This window comes from Chrysoperla carnea, chromosome 1 (assembly GCF_905475395.1).
Source record: "Chrysoperla carnea chromosome 1, inChrCarn1.1, whole genome shotgun sequence".
In the NCBI taxonomy this organism is placed as follows: Eukaryota; Metazoa; Arthropoda; class Insecta; order Neuroptera; family Chrysopidae; genus Chrysoperla; species Chrysoperla carnea.
The window spans coordinates 80,012,024-80,030,821 of NC_058337.1; the positions used below are offsets into that span (position 1 = coordinate 80,012,024).

General features: G+C 27.7%; 1 protein-coding gene across 1 annotated transcript in view; it reads right to left on the minus strand.

Moving 5' to 3' along the window:
• LOC123305704 (lysyl oxidase homolog 3A-like) overlaps nt 1–17,221 on the minus strand; it is a 37,089-nt gene extending 19,868 nt beyond the window's left edge. The window contains exons 1-2 of the mRNA XM_044887496.1: nt 17,065–17,221; nt 6,828–6,974 (exon numbers count right to left, since the gene is read on the minus strand). Coding sequence (XP_044743431.1) covers nt 6,828–6,974; nt 17,065–17,221 — 304 coding nt within the window. The remainder of the gene's footprint in view (nt 1–6,827; nt 6,975–17,064) is intronic.
• Nucleotides 17,222–18,798: the final 1,577 nt, after the last annotated feature.

The window sequence follows — 18,798 nt, forward strand, 5'->3', positions numbered from 1 at the left end:
ATTAACCAAAAAAACACTTAAAATCATCCTCTGATAAAGAGTGTTTTTATCTTAGGCATATAAAAGAAAAGGATTTTCCTATGTTAAATTTGATTTAGGTATCGTGTCCTTAAATTTGCATACACTTAGAATATTTGACATTCACAGGCAGGTATTTACATATAGGAACATAAACACGTACGCATAATATTGTGCGTTTTTCCGTCTCTGTTAGTTATTTTTCTTTTTTTCTTCCTGTATTGATGTTTTGGTAACATCAAATTGAAGAGATTACTTATTTTCTATTGTATGACTTTTTGTGACTAGGGCTTTCTTCTATATATGGAATTTTAGATAATCCACCTTACTCATCAATAGAAAAAGGCTAGAGTAAAACTAAATAAACTTCCAGTTCTCACCAGAACATACTATTCGCAACTGAAAATATCTTTTACTTTTGAGATTTTCTTAGAAAAAGGAAATGGTAGATACTATGAATTTGTGTAAACGAAAAAAAATGATTGCGATTGGCAAAGATATTTATTGATAGACGTGTCTGGTTCTTATTGCTCAAATAATTATCTTAAACCTCAATATAATTTTCTAAACTTAAATGCCAAATTGAAACAAAATAGAGAAAATTAAAATCGCTTGAACCATCATGATTTCACTTGAAACAAATGAACCATCTCAGAAAAAAAATTCTAACCGTTTCTAATAAAATTTTGTTATTTATCCTCGATATGTACCTTCAAAATTTGACCATTTTCAATCAGAAAACAAATATCCAAGAAAATGCCTTTTTTACAATTTCATCAGCCAATTTCTGAAGCAAAATTTAGAAAATTGCCAAGGGCTAAGATTTTCTTGAATTAATCGAAGAATTACTTCTTTCATTTTTATACACTCCTGTAAGCTATACCCCCGACATATCAAGGTTGTATTTTTTCTTTTTCAATATTGTTTTTTATTCGGAATAAATGAGCCAATGTGAATTTGAAATGTAAAAATGATCCAAAAAATTCTAAAGCGGTGATTTCGAAACTAAAAATCTCTTCTTCGAATTCAGTTCAGATAATTAGTTAATGTTAATATGAAGTCAAACCAAAAATTCCATATTCTTGAGTGAATCAAGAATTTACTGAATAAAGCCAATTTATCTCGTGTTTTTTTATGCAAATTTTAGTTGAATTTAACATTAATAAGTGAAAAAAAAACAATTGACTGGGTTAATTGTCGAAATAATCTGCATAAAGAGTGTTGAATATCAATGCTCATTATATTAGCATAATTATTCTAAATTTTTATATATTAAAAAAAAAGATTTAAAAAAAAAATTCTATAGAAATAAATAATTGCTTTCTATCTTCATAAGCACGCTATACAAATTTGAGCTCGATATTTTTTGTTTTTGAGCTTTAACCATGAATCGTTTCATGGTTAATTAGATGATTTTATGAACATATGATACCCACCCACTTCGCTGAGTTTATAAGGAAAGATTGGTAATGACCACCGCATTTTAGCTTTCACTTCCTTGTTCTCACTTATCCCCTTTCCATAACACTTGAAATATTGGTAAGGATTGTTTTTCACAGGTAAAACGTAAAATCCATTGAGTATATCAGAAAAGATACCAAAGATTTGTTTACATCATCAATATTTCTAAGCATTATAAATAGTTTTAAACCCATAAACTGCCTTTAACATTTTAATTGTGATAAAATAAATAAAATAATTGCTAACATTTTGCTCCAAGCGTTTCGATTTTTTATAATTTCAGTATACATTGACGAATTGAATAATAATTTCCAATATTCAATTTTCTTATATGTATTTATAGTCAAACTTTTTTTTTCATCTTTTTTCCCATAATATATTTTAAAAATAATAACAATTTATTCATTCAATTTATTTCTGTCAAATACCAAAATAAAATGTACTTCACTTTTGAAATTTCCTTTTTTTTTTATTCACTTCCGTAAATAAACTGAATATATTATGAAAAAGTGTTTTCAGTTAAGAAGGTATTTTTATTAATTTTATTAAGGCTATATATTACATATTTTAATTATTTTGAAAGTGAAAAAAATTAAACAATAATCCAAACATGCCTTATTTCAAAAAATAGAATCAACGTGATATTTTTAATGTTTAAAATTGCATTGTCTTGCATTGTAAACAATTTTACAAATAAGAAATCAAGTAACGCTGCTTTATGAATAAAAAACATCTTGTATCTCGCAAAATATGTAGATTTATGGACGAAGGAAGGTGAAGTGTGTTTACTAGTTTCTAGATAAGAAACATTTATTATGTGGTCACTAAAATCATTGTATATATTTACTATTGGAAAAAACATATCAATATAATAATAAACACAAACAAAAAAATATTATCTATCCCTTTCTAATGTTATTTTTTCAATACTAAATTAATACAATGTTTTTATTTTAATTTTAACAAAATAATTAGCTGGTATAAACATGAAATTTGTTTTTTACACATTCCAATGTAAATATATCGTTAAAAATATAGTTTTCTAGACGCCTATGCTCATACACTGTACTTATAAATTAAATAATTGAGAAATTATTTTTTTTAAATTCATAATCTCTTATCTATTCGTATTTATAATTTTCTCTATATAAATATATAATTTTTTATAAATAAACCCTTTCTAATATTTTTTTTTTCAATTTCCGTAATAAAAATATCCCTTCGTACAATTGAATAATTATGGTACTCTTGTTATAAACATTTTCTGATTGTTATTGCTGTTTTTATTTTTTTTTTTTTAAATAAATTTTAGAAATACTAATAATATATAGGAATACAAAATTGTTTTGGCCCACTCAAAATAATGTTTTTGCGTGAACTTCTTCAAAGGCGATAAAGAGGTCTATTTTTTTTAGTATTTCTTTTCGAAGCAAATTTTAAAACCGTATCTCGTTAAGTTGAAAATTCGTTGAGAGAAAATTAATTTTGCAACTAAGGGATTTTCGCCAGTTTTTAAACTGCTGTAACTGTAACTAATATTAAATATGGGTATAGGCAACAAAATTGCTAAATAAAATTGACATTTTGCTCTTTCCATTCCCCTTATTGAAATTGCGATCAGAGAAAAACTCAGGCCTGCTCAAAGTCAATCATTTTTTTCAGACACCTAGTGCAAAATGGAGTTGTTCAAAAACTATTAGATCAAATGAAACGTTTCAAAGCTTATTTTGTTCTTTAACGTATAAGCTACAAAATGTAGGGATAAATTTTTTTTAAACAATTTTTTTTTTTTAAACAAATAAATTTATTTGAAAAATAGCGTTTTCTCGGCGTATTTTTCGAAAAAATTTGCAACAAAAATTTTGTTTTTGGTTTGTTTTTCATTTGAAGTTCTAGAAAAACATCTAAGAAACAAAAAGTTCCATAGCACCAGTATCCTAAAGTACACCATTTACGAGCTACATCGCTTACAAGAAAGCATATTATAATATATATAAATAAAATAGTGAATCATCAGCCATTTTCCCGAAAATCGGGAAAAACTGCCAACTATAAATATTTATATTCTATATATATTTATATCTTGAAACTGATTGATTTTATAAAAGAAATCAAAAAAAATTTTTTTTTTCTTAAAGAATGTAGAGTGACTAATTTCGATATCATAAGCCGTTTTCAAAATCAATTTTATATATATTTTTCGTTAATTATCCAATCATTATCCTCGAATTATGTGTAAAAAGTTTTGAACTTTGTACGTCGGAAGTTTTTGAGGTCCCTGATTGTGAATATGACGATGAAAAAGATCCAAAGTACACCGGAAGGTATGTTGAAATGTAAAAAATCTCGTAAGTGTTAACAAAATATCAGACTTATAATTAGTATGGTGACTAATTAGATAAAATCTTTGTAACGGGTTATACAGGTATTGCTCGTCCAAGTCTTTTCTGCTATTTCAGGGCAAATGTACAAATCAGAAAGTTATCGTGCCGCACCGTATAATAGTAACGGAAATGGTAGATGTATTTGAAATAGAAGCTGCTGTTATAATAATTCATATCATTATTTTGCAAACATTATCAAACCGCTTACTTTTATTCAGCCCCAAATTTTGTTACATTACTTACTCTATAGTTAGTTAATTAAAAGTTTTTGTTTTAATAAAATATTTAAATCCACATTAAATATTATATTTCCATTCAAAGTGTATTGTATGATTGTAAAGCTGATTTTATACAAGAAGCTAAAAATTGTTGAAAATTTTTAAAATTAATCTAATAAAAACATAAAATATAACGAAGTTAAACGAAAAATAATTTTTTTAGTCTAGTAAAACGTCGAACATTAAGATATAAAGAGTTTTAGAAAACCAAATAAAAAACTATTTAAAGTAAAAACGAGTATTTAAAATTTTAATTAATTCTTTATGATTGTGATTAACTTCGTGGTTTTCGAGAAATTAACCTTCCAGCATTCATTTTGCACATGCGTCAAATATTTCACGAGTTAAATAATCTTTAACTTTGTAAATCATAATCTCTACATAATTATACCATGTATATATGAAATATACATAGTATTATAAGTTTAGTCCCAAGTTTGTAACGCCTAAAAATATTGATGCTGCAAAAAAAAAATTGGTATAGGTGTTCATAAAATCACCTAATTAATCCATTTCCGGTTGTCCGTCCGTCCGTCCGTCTGTGGACACGATTACTCAAAAACGAAAAGAGATATCAAGCTGAAATTTTTACAGCGTGCTTAGGACGTAAAAAGTGAGGTCAAGTTCGTAAATGAGCAACATGGGTCAATTGGGTCATGGGTCCATAGTACCCATCTTGTAAACCGTTAGAGATAGAATAAAAGTTTAAGTCTAAAAAATGTTTCTTACAAAAAAATAAACAACTTTTGTTTGAAACATTTTTTTGTAAAGATTATTGTTTACCCGTGACAGCGCAAATTAGTTCAGAACATAATTGATATGTTATATATAACACATAGTATCAATTATTTGCATAGCAACAACATTGTATATTTCATATTATAAGATTGTATTATTTGTTTGTGTATAACATAGTGTATCCGTCCGTCCGTCTGTGGACACGATAACTCAAAAACGAAAAAAGATATCGAGCTGAAATTTTTACAGCGTACTCAGGACGTAAAAAGTGAGGTCAAGTTCGTAAATGAGCATCATAGGTCAATTGGATCTTGGGTCCATAGTACCCATCTTGTAAACCGTTAGAGATAGAATAAAAGTTTAAGTCTAAAAAATGTTCCTTACAAAAAAATAAACAACTTTTGTTTGAAACATTTTTTCGTAAACATCACTGTTTACCCGTGAGGGCGACAATTAGGGCGGAAATTTTATAATATGTACTATACTTGATTATCAGTTATGTATGTGTCACATGTTGGTATATGTAATGTGATAAAGAAATCGACACTGACTATACATGGTATTTCAACAATTAACTCAGTCAATTGTTTGTTTTCACTTGTTTTATATAAACTTATTATACCATGTAAATAAGAAATAAATCAAGGTATACTAAGTTTAGCACCAAGTTTGTATCGCTTAAAAAAGTTGATGCTAATTGGGTCTTGGGACCGTAGGACCCATCTTGTAAACCGTTACAGATAGAACAAAAGTTTAAATCCTTTCCTTATAAAAAAATAAACAACATTAGTTCCAAACATTTTTTCGTAAACAACACTGTTTACGTGACGCAAATTATATAGAATGTATTATAAGGGAATATCAGTCATGTGTGTGGTGACATTTATGTATGTGTGGGTTTCTAAGAGTGGCTATCTCTCTTTAGTTATATGAAAAAACAAACGATTCCGTAATCAACACTGCCTATACCTGGTATTTCTACAATGTACTCAGTCAATTGTTTGTTTTCACTTGTTTTTTAATGCACTAGGTAATTGAAAATAGTTTGATGAAAACAGAGAAATATTCTAACTGATTCAATTCATTTTAACTAATTTCACCATATTTCTAGCACAAGTTTTAATTAACTGGGTACGACCTAAAACTAATGAAAGTACACGAATAGGCCAGAAAATTAAATTTTTTGTTTACACTTTTACTCTGGTGATGAGAGAATTTTTCACAATTTCTGAAGAAACTATTTTTAAAGATTGTAGATAGATTGAAAAAATCTGAAAAATTCATAATTCGAAAATACATTAAATTTAAATGCAGATAGTTGAAAAGTAAAAGTTATTTCTGTTTGAAATACAGTGTGCGCAAAATGCTGATATAACATGAGTGCTGACGAGTTATATTGAAAACAAAATGACGATTAATCACGTTTCACATACCTCAAAATAATTATTTATATGATCATTGTGAAATTATCATAGTTTTTAAAGGAAAGCAGAGTGGTAATGAATGTTCCCAAAGGTCCAAGAAACACGTAAAAAGAAGTAATTTTGAAATCGGTGCTGTTCGACATGTTTTCAACATTTTACAGTATTTTGCGGTTATTTACTTGACTGCCATTCTTTATTATATCATGGGGTTGTCATTCTTTTTATAAAATCGATCATTCAAAAAATATATTAGTCTTAAAGTGGCTTTATAATATTTCAACTAAATTACATCACACACTCAAAATTGAAACAAACTAAAGTTTTCTGAAAGGTTTATTACGAATGAAAATTAATAATTAATTAATTCAAAGTTTTCAAACAATTATATATATCCACGTACGTTTTAGTATTATTATTATCTAAGACATGTCACAGGCATTCGAAAACTATGACACAAAACTGCTGTACAAAGTAAAACAAAAGCAATATAATTATCTTCATAATTACTTATTATACATACGTACGTTTTGCTAAACCAAATTGTGCACTATGTGTATATCTATCAGCAGTTTCAAAACCAAGTTGACGACACACAATCTTTGCTTCCATTTGATCCCATTCATCATCACATACGGCACCCCATTTTCCATTATGTAATATTTCCACATTGCCTATAAAACAAATAACAATTATCTATTCAATTTGTTTCAATTAGACAAATTTACAGAGTGTAACGAATAATTAGTATTAAATTAAATGTGGTTTCCAATTTTAAATTCACATATAAACCTTCTTTTTTTAGTTCGGGAGTTAAAAATGAAGTTATGCGAGGTTTTCAAACCACATTTTTTAATAATAATGGTGATATTTATTTTGTCTGCAATGAAAGTGTGTTGTAATGACCTTAATAATACTAACACAAGCTCGTATGATTTCCTGAATATTTTAAAGTTTTAAGCTGAAAAACTGAATATTTAAAGTATATGCTTTTATATAAGACATGTTAATGTAGGGGAATCTGGGCTGAATCAAATTTGAACATTTAAATATATAACAACTGCAAGTATTCTGATTTATCTCTATATGATTATGTTTTACCTTAAATAATTGAAATATTTTCTAAATTGACTTGAACGAACTGCCTTTGACTTTCAACTTCAAATCGTTTTAAAGACTTCGGTTGTCTCCAAATATTAGATAAAACTATGATTAAGAAAGATTACTATTATTTTAGTCAAAACTATTATTGATTTCTTATATCAAGCAGTTCATAAATAATTGTTGATTTTCAAATTCGATGGCACTGATTGGCTGCTCGTCAGAACTTTGCCTTTTTTAAAATAATCCATTAAAAGTTCAAAAATTGTTATTTGTTCAGTTCAATTTTTCCGAAACTCTCCTACATAACGAGTAGTAAATTATTATAAGAAAATACTTCTTTATACATTCAATATTGCTACTTTATATATTAAAAAGGTAAAATAAGAAATAAAATGAGATTTTATTAAAAACTTTTTAATAAATATTATAATTTTTAAAAAATAATATGAAATGGTTATATCAAAAGAAAATAAACAGGTAATTGCTTTGCATACGAAATTTTTCTTATATTTGACAAACAGGGTGAGATATGCTAAGTGAATTATCATAAAATTTAAAGTTACATCATAGAGAATATGATGGAATTTGTTTAAGATAGCCAAACACAAAACTCTAGAATGCTAGAGTTTTTGTGACCAACTTACTATTCATTACAAGGTTGGTGATAGTTGAACTTAAATATGAATTAGAGAATAGTGTAGTACCAGGATCAAAATTTACATTTACTTCTTTTCGAAAACATTTTTCAAATATCACAATGAAAATAGTATCCATTTATAGTACTTTTCCTCAACGCTACTTCTTTTTTGTTTTAAAAATTTAATATTAAATAATAAAAACGTGTGATCCATATTACCAATTATAACATGCCATGGATCACACCCTAATGTGTCTAGAATTAGAATAGATTAGAATGGAATAGAAATAATCTGTATTTGCGACAAAGCTTACAGAGGTTGATAACAATAATATTATAACAAATATCAATCTATATAATAAATAATATAACAAATATACTTTGTACTAATAAATTCTGAACTATTTTCGTAAAATCCCGATTATATACTGGCTATGCTTGCCTCTATACAAAATTTAACGGGTTGTTTAAATCATTCTAACCATTCGGAACCAATTACTATCCCTATATATTATTTTATATTTTTCCCTTTAAATGTTTGTTTGTTTGTTATGCTTTCACGCAAAAACCGAATGAATTTGAATGAAACTGTAGAAAAATATTGTTCCCACATCAGAATAACACATGAGATATAATTTATAAAGATATATTTAAAAAAAATATGATCATCATTTTGAACCATAAATTAAAGATTTCTGTAAAAATTTAAAATGATAAATGAATTTAAATAAATGCATGGCCATGTTTTCTGATATACTCGTTGAATTACAACTATTTTACACTTAAAAAAATTGAAAACTATGCATATATTTTAGCGTTGTAAAAAAATCCTTTCGAGTGTTATAGAAAGGGGATAAGAGAGATCAAGAGAGCTTGAGGATATAAAGCGGTGGTTGTTACTTTTAAGCCCACTGAAGCATGCGGGTATCAAGCTAGTACATTATAAATAGGTATATTATCTGCCAAGACTTCAATAATGGAATAAATTTATCACCGCAAAATAATTGGTCTTCTTTTGCGTACTCTTATATGAAATTATGCATATTTTATCTCACATTTCGATTATGAGAGAAGGAAATCTCTATAATATTAATAAAAGATAATTTTTTTTAAATAGAGATACGTTATATTTCAATAAAAATATACAAATAAAAAATGTACCACTTGTGCCAAATTGATCGAGCCCCAAACAATAAATATTAATGTTTCCTTTTTGCAATATGAATCTCTAAAAAAATTATGTATATTAGGCTATGAGGGGATATGTTTGAACATTTTTTATTTTAGAAGACAATGGATATCCGTGTTCTCCAAGTGATGATCCGTCTTAAAGTGCGGGACATTTTTAAGTCCATTTTAGTAAATATTTCAACAAAATCTTATGATCTTATTTTTAGTTCCTGGGCCGTAGAAGGTCTTACAAAAATTTCCTTGAACTCAGCAATAAGTCTTTTAACGATAGTAATGGACTAATTCTTACAAAAAAAGCAAGTTACTCCACGCTCTTTCTCATTATTTACATTTTAAAATTATGTTGTACTTCGCACTGCTGCTAAATTTTTATACCATGTATCTATGAAATATACATAGTATATTAGGTTTAATCCCAAGTTTGTAACGCTTAAAAATGTTGATGCTACGAAAAAAATTTTGGTATAGGTTTTCATAGAATCATCTAATAAGTCCATTTTCGGCTGTCCGTCCGTCTGTCAACACGATAACTCAAAAATCAAAAATGATATCAAGCTGAAATTATTTTAACAGCGTACTCAGGACATAAAAAGTGAGGTTGAGTTCGTAAATGGGCAATATAGGTCAATTGGGTATTTTATCTTGCAAACCGTTAGAGATAGAACAAAAGTTTAAATGTACAAAATGTTTACATTTAAACAACTTTTGTAAACAACTTTTGTTTGAAACATTTTTTCATAAACATCACTGTTTACCCGTGAGGGCGCAAATTAGGCGAAAATTGTATAGTATGTATTATCTGGAAATATTAGATATGTATGTGTGACATGTACAGGTATATGTGTAATGTGATAGAGTAATCAACACTGTCTATACATGGTATTTTAACAATTAACTCAGTCAATTGTTTGTTTTCACTTGTTAAATTGTACATTTTTACTAAAAACTAAAATTTTACTTTTAAATTGAAAAATTAGTACATTTATTTAATGAGCTGATACTGATGCAATAGCTGCATAACTAAACCACAGACAACCAATGATTTTGGAATACTATTCATATAGATATTGTGGAGTGTACTCCGCTATCGGCTCTCCTAGATTTCGTTATCGAGATTCTCTTTTCGTTGCCTAGATTCCTCTTATGTCAAAAATAACACGAACTTCGCCGAAGAAAGTTTTCTCGTTCATAGATTTGTTACATGTATCATAATGTATTTTAAGCCTAAATTAAGATCTAGAAAATAAGATACTGCTTACCTATTTTTTAAATTAAAGCATAGTGACAGAAATTTCAATTTTATTGATCTGAATAAATTTATTTGCAAGCACTTGGTATCTAAATACGTTATATTTTCTTCCTATTATAATTTCACGATACGTATTTTTTGTTTTATCACAATTTTTCTTGTTACATAAAATATAATAAAATACACAATATTTTCTCTATTAAATAAATATTTCTTTTTTTATTTGCTTTCCATTTCCATTTATTTGAATGAATTTCTTGATTCTACCAAGAAATGTAGAATATTTTTCTAGGAATACAAACTAGAGTACCCATTCTAGGAAATACCTTGTGTTTTAATTAATTATACAGTGCAACCTCGATATAACGAATCTGAAGGGAACCAGTAAATATTCGTTATATCAAGTAATTCGTTGAACTGAGGTTCGTTATGTTGAGGTTAGATTGGTCTAAAATTCGTTATAAAGAGGTAAAAGAATAGTTTTATTCACCTCAATATGTATTACGTACTTATACTAATAAATGATAACACATTTTTATCAAATTACTACATATGTATATGTATTTGCTATGTATTTAAAAACAATTAGGTAGATAATAAATTCGTTATATAGAGGTTGTACGCAAAGAATATTCGTAATGTAGAGGTATATTTTATATTGACTCTTATGGACAATTCAAGGGGATTACGAAAAATTCGTTAAATCGAGGAAATCGTTATATTGAGGTTCGTTATATTAAGGTTGCACTGTATAATGTTTTTATAATATATATAGTTTGTATACTGCATAGAAGCTGGTATGCAAGTGCAATGTTATTTATTATTAATGCACAAATGTACAAGGTTTTACAAATATTGGAGTGTATAAATTTAAAAACAAAAAAAAGTACATCGGGTTTCGCAAGTTTTATTCCACATAACACCGTCGTTATATTCCACATAACACGGTAAATTAAGTTATATTCCACATTTTAATTAATATATCCAATTAGTGGTCTTAAAATCGATTAGACATTATAAAATCAATTTATTTAGCCTGAACTAATGTACGTGCTTAAGTAGGTACGTAATAGAAACGTACGTACTATTCGATTGTATCTACCTTCTACGAATGTATCTACGTACTTCGAATGTATGCACATGCTTCGCATGTATCCCGTGCATACGTATATGAATGCTTTGTACGGAAGTACCTTTACGTATTTGGTAAGTAATTAATATTTATGTACGTACAAAGCTAGTACAAAGTATAAAGTTTTGTGATGAAAATTAGTTTTGGTATCATCATTAGTACAACACCTCTACTCCGTAATTATTTAATTTTTTACAAATATGTCTAAAAAATGGCAAAGTGGTTCAAATGTCTTCAGTGAAGTGATTTTTTCAACTTTCTATCTCAAAAACTAATAAGCGCCAGGTGAAAATTCTAATTGCACTTTCAAAAATTTGCCAAAGAATAATTTTTGGTCATCTTCCCTTGCTTATTAAAAAAAAAGAAGTGCACTATGGTGGGCTACAAATAAACAAGCTTTTAATATTAGATTTCGAATTGATCAAGTAATTTTGATTTGAAAATATGTCTCAATTTCATTCCGTATGCAGGGTGCACACACTTTCTCTGATTTCCGCTATTATTCGAATTTAATTGGTAAGATGAATTGCTCAAATCAAAAATTTGTCAAATATATTTTTAAAGAAATGCCACCTTATGTAGGTTTTATGTGAAGCAAAAGACATATTTCTTAATTTAAAGAATTAGTAAAATTATTGGAGAAACTACCGAGATTCACATCTAGTCTAGTCATTAGAAGAGCTGATATTATATTTTAAACTTTTTTTAGGGCCCTAGAAAGATACTTCTATTATTTGAACATCCTGTAAAATAGTTCCATTTACTATAATTATTTACAATATTTTATATTAAAAATTCATAGTATTCTTTTTTTATATGGAAAATTCATATTTTCGTTAGCAACGTTGTTATACCTCGTTAGTCGGATATTTTTGTATGTTTTGGTATAATTATTAGTTTCCAGTGATTAAATGCTAATTTTGATTTCAAAAAAACTATATTTTGCTTTTGTGTTTTATATTTTAAGGGTGCATTTTAGCCATCGAAATGCAGCTGTTCATATTTATTATTAAAAAAAGATCAAAAAAAGTATAACATTTTAATGGTGGAAGCGTGGTGAAAAATTTTAGCTATGAGAAATTCCTGCCTCAACAAATTTATTTTAAGTTATTAGTTATAGCACAGAGGACTAGAATATCAATTAAAATAAATCTGGCTGTAGAATTGGCATTTAATATTGGAATTTTCCGGAGCGGAAAAAGTAGCAGATGGTAAAATATAAGTAGATGGTAAAAAATTCGACAAAATTTAAGCTTAAGGTGACAATAATATAAATTCGACAATACTGCTTACACAGCCCTCTCATTGTGAACGGGAGGTTTCGAAATAAGTTTCTTTAACGGAACTTATGAAGATTTAAAAGCAGTCGGTTTTAGTTGTTTGTTATTACATTATGTTGTTGCATCATGTATTAATTTAATTAATAGTTCTAATTTGCTGAAGTAGTGCATAGGGTATTCCCCTTCCTCACTCTGACGTAATATCCTCGCCAACGTTGGCCAAAGTTTAATACTCACCATCGCTTTCTCGTCCTACTCTCTGTGCACTATAACAAAACTTTGAGAATGTATAAATGAGACTCGCCTATACTCGCGTGGATACATCGTGTTGCCTTTGACTCGGATACAAAAAACAGCTTTTTTAGCGAATTCAAGTAACGCGAGACATCACTTTTATATCCTCCACATTATGCTTCGGGAAAATGTGGAGTACGCAATAGGATAAATGAGGAGTCAAATTAAGGAGTGAGCAAAAGAACTGTAGTATGCACATGAGCCTTATGGCCTAAGTTTGTTTCTTGTGAACAGCCAGTGCAATGTAATATAACAACAAAGTACAAAAACTGACGTATAAATTCTCATTAGTCCGCGAATTAAAAATCGTGCCAATTTTTTCGTAATCGGTTGTATTCGTCTTGTATTCGCCCTATCAAATTATTCATCGCTCAACCTCACCCCTTTCTAGTTGTAAAAACGTAGACCACCGGCCTAAAATTATCATAAAGAGGCTTCTTCAGTGGTATTGTTGTATTGTTGATAAACGATCCGTATTTCATTTTGAACTCATATGAATTTTATTTTTTTATCTTGATCCGTTTTAAGTTGGAACGTGGAACTTTGATTCTTACTGTATAATTTTAAAACTCAAGAACAAAATTTGTCAAATTTGTAATAGAAATTTCTTTAAATACTATCACAAACACACCCTCAATTTATTATTATATTTTTGTTTGCATCCAAAAATGGTAGCATACGAAAGAAAACTTTGTTATGTTTCCTAACAATATAAAAAACTAAACAATGTAAATATTATAATAAAAATATTTAAAAAAAAACATGTTTGTGTTGTGATATTTGAAACGTGTGTCAACATCACAACAATAAAGTTGAATAAAAAAAAACGAAACAACAAAATTACACTAAAAATTGAAAATATTTTTATATTGAAATGGAGCGTGACAAATGTATACCACTGACGGATTTTGTATTAAAATTTATTGATAAAATTTACTTTGTATTTTTCTTCGTATATTAAACAAATATTAATACACAGGGTGTCGCGGCTATAATTCGAAAACAGATTTCTCAAAAATATACAGAAACGTTATATACGAGCGTTTTTTCAAATTACTTTTTCCAGATACAAGTAGGTAAACTTAAAAAAACATATTAACTTCAAGTGCTTCAAAATTAAATATTCAATTTCGAATGTATTCTTGGCGATTTTCCGTATTATTTAGTACCTAATGATATCTCGTAATTGGATGTAATCGGATTTGATTTAATTATACCAAAGAAGGCATTAGGGCAGCATTACTCAATTGCAATAGTAAACAAATTTTTTTTGCAATATCATATTATTTTTAGTTTGAATAACTAAATTCAATTATTTTCAGTCGTACATTTTCTGTTGTTCTTGCTTAAATTAAATATACACATGGGAAAACACATTCAACCACAATTAACCCGTCGACAATACAATAAATAATTCGAAGTATTCAAAATTCCAGTTTCCGCCCACTCTCGGATCCACGCTTTTGTCATAGCTATAATGGAGTGGACTTCGGCTCTATGGGTTTTTTGGCCGTTGCGTTAATCTTGTGATTAAAATACGTAAATGTTAGTCGAATTAACCATGCTTTTAATGAGATTACGAGTCTGTGGGATTTATGGCTTGTGCGTTAACTCTGTGATTAATATTCATACGCATTCTTCGCATTGAAAATGTCTCTGATGGGGTGGAGCTAGCACGGATCAGCAGTTTCTTTGGCCCTAAGTATAACCGTGTGATTCTGTACACTCTCTCATCCACGGGTTGGTCATTCCTCAAAGGATGTCGAGATATTCTGCGTGAATGATCGGGGTTGAATTGTGGTGGGTAAATTATCTTTGTGTGATTTGTTATGAAGCCGAATTGATATTCCTTAAATCAACATATCAGCTTATACTTTTCTATATCAAACTTACACTGACTGGTTTTCTTTCCGTTGAAAGTATTTCAAATTCTTAGAATTAGCCTATTTCGTTTTATTACCCCTCAGAAATAAAAATCCAAAGTGTTAACATCAAGGAGAATTAATTCTTTGAAAAATGATTCCACGAAGTCAAAGCAAGTTCAACCCTGATTTCTTGCGTACTTTTAAATATGTTTTTCGCTGTTGTAGAGAATGTGTTGATTTATACGTTGTAGGAAATATGATGATATAATTATTGTAATTTATTTTCATAAAACGAAGTAATTTTTTATGTATTATTTCTAATCTTATAAATGAAAATTAACATTATCCTTGTAAATATTATTTTTCTCGAAAAATAAGCTAGAAAAATAAGCTCTAATAAGCTCTCGAAAAATAAGGTCTAAAAAAAATGCAAATTAAAAAAATTGCATTTTTAATCACTCAATTTAAAAGTAATATGATAAGTTGATGATAAGATAAAGCAGTGGCGTTTAGCCATTTCCATTTAATAATATAATATAATATAATGTTTAATATAAATCGAAGAAGTACTCTTTGAGCAATAGGAAGAAAAAAAACGTTTTTTAATTAACTTTAAGAACGTATATTTCAAAAAATAAATGTGTTAAAATATAACCTCACATAACCTCACATAACCTATCTTCTTATTTTTCGAAGTCTGTTACCAATTATAATTTCCGGGGATTGAGTTTCGTGCGCCCTTTATAGCTTCTATATTAATCAAAAATGTTCCAATTATTCATGTTAAATGTGCATAAAAATGTAACAAACAAATATCAAAGGTATACAACGTCAATTATTTTCCATTTGCATCAAACAAGAAAAGAAGTAGAATAATACGACGTTTTCTATGTAAATAAAATCGTTGTCTATTTTGTAACTGTCAGGAAAAAAATTTCTAGAAATATCGATATTCGTTTAATTTTATATCTTTATACAGACTGCAGTAATATAAGTAGGTATAAAATTACAATATATAAATACCTTTACATAATAAATTTTGCATTTTGTACCAGGTTTTCTCATAACTGGAGATGAGAATCAATTTAAAAACTGAATAATAAATCGGTAATTATAAAAAAATTAGAGTTTTAGATATACTTATGGCGGTTAATTGTAAAAAATAAGGCACCAAAAAATCACCTTAATTGACACCAAAAGTTGCGGACAAAGTACATTTAAATTTCTTATGTTTATATGTATATATATATATATATATATATATATATATATATATATATATATATATATATATATATATATATATATATATATATATATATATATATATATATAGTTTTCATATAGTTCTTTTTCCTACCTATACGTTTATGTGTCTACAAACTCTCTAGTGGTCGCAATTTAAGTGCGACTTTAATAAAATTTGATATCAAAAAGGGTTTTTGTATCCATGTAGGAAAGTACGGCGGGCCCAGGCTTGGCCCAGGCTTGGTCAAACTATGCAGACTTGGGTAATTACCCAGACTTGGGTAAAGTCTGGAATGATAATGCTGGAATGAATATATTCGATTTTTAGAAATTTGTGTTATTTTTTGCACATGTGATTTTGCTAAACTCGTACTTGAAACAGAGCTAAGAACTCATTAAATTACTTTTCAAAGAAAAACAAATCAAAATCGGTTCATTCGTTTAGGCTCTACGATGCCACACACAGATAGAGAGAGAGACGCACATAACGGTCACATTTATATCAATCTCTTTTTGATTCGGGGGTCAACAAAAATCAAAATCGGTTCATTCATTTGGGAGCTACAATGCCACAGACAGACAGACACAATACACACACAAAGCGGTCAAACTTATACCACCTCTCTTTTTGGTGCGGGAGTTAATAAATATAAATAATGATTTTCCAACTTTGCGAGGTTCTACACCTAAGAAAATGAGAAGTAGTAAAAGAAAATTTCCAAATGTAATTCATTCGAATTCAGAAAATATAATCATTTTTTTACCTTCAAAATGACCACGTCCACCAACTAATTTCACAGCACCTTCTTGTTTTTTTAATTTTTTTAAATCTTGAACTAATTGGGCTAACTTTTCATTACTCCTCAATCGAACATTAAAACTACTTTGAATAAATAATACTAATAAAAATAACTTAAACATTTTTCAAAATTTTAATTATAAAAAACAATTTTCAAGAAAACTAAACAACTTTTAAATAACAAAAGTTTTTTCTTACAATTTTTAATATATAGATAGAAATAAAACTTTTAATTATTGATTATGTAACTAACTACAAGCAATACTAAAGTATTAAAATAAATTGATTTGAACACTGATGACAGACTGTTCAGTCCACTAGTTTATAAAATAGTTCAAATTAGACGATGAATACTATTTTATTTATTTAATAAAACTTAAAAACTTTAAATCGATAAAACAGATGAAGTTTATATAAATAATAAGTTAGAATACTTATTAGTTCATCAATATAGTTTATTCTAATTTATTTTATTGTATTCCTTCGTGTAGAAGACACTTAAGTCCAATCCCAATTAATAAGATAATCGGAATTCTTCTTTCAAAATAGAAATATAGTAGAACTACAAATTCTTATGGTAAAAAGGAGGAATTTGTTATCTGTCGTACTAAGTTAGGCAGTAGGCAAACAAAATTATGGTGAAACGATATTTAAAAAAAAAATTAAGAAAACAATTAAAACAAGTGAAAACAAACAATTGACTGAGTTAATTGTTGAAATACCATGTATGGACAATGATGATTACGCAATCGTTTTAACGTCATGTGAGTAAAAAAATATCGAAACTGTTAGAGAGCCACATATAATATATACATGTATATCATAGACACATAACATTCTAAAGAATACTTCCGAAAATTTTTGAAAACCCATACAAATCACGGCCGAAATGCCACCATATAATTGTGTTGGTTTTTTAAACTTTACTAATTTATTAAAAATAATGCAAGCACTGACATTCAACACTTTCTATACAAGCTATTTCAACAATTAACTCTGTTTGTTTTTACTTTTTATTAAATTAATATAATAAATTTTTTACATATTAATAGTTAATTTATATTACTGTAACGCAGTAGAAAAGATAAACAAACGTTATTTTTCTCTGAATCATTCGATATCTCTGAAACGAAACATTTCTGAGCAAACTTTTAAATAATATTGTTGCTTGTTTTGAGGTCCCAAATCTAAATAATCAGTTTCATTTTTTAATCCGAGAATATCCTGTATACACTTGTACACAAAGGATGTTTATAATATTAACACGATATTGTTAAGAATACCAAAATGATATGAACACTTTACTTTTATGTAATAAAAATTATGGATATTTCACTAATTGTTGTATGTCATAGCTCTTACAGTTACGACCATTGTATTCAAAGAAAATCAAGCCATAATACCTATAGAAATAAATAGAAATAAACTTGCATTAAATAATCATTGTTCTGTGCAGTCGCCAAGGACCTGGGTTGTCAGATCGACTTTAAATAAACACAATAAAAAAAATCATTATTCGAGATAAATTATTTTTTAATATTCAACAATTATTTCCAATTTTTTTTTAAATAATAAATAATAAATATTTCATAATTTTTATTTTATCGCGATGCCAATTATATGATGTCACTTTATCAATAATAAATAATACAATACATACGAAATATTTTTATTAAACTGTTGACCTATATTTATTATT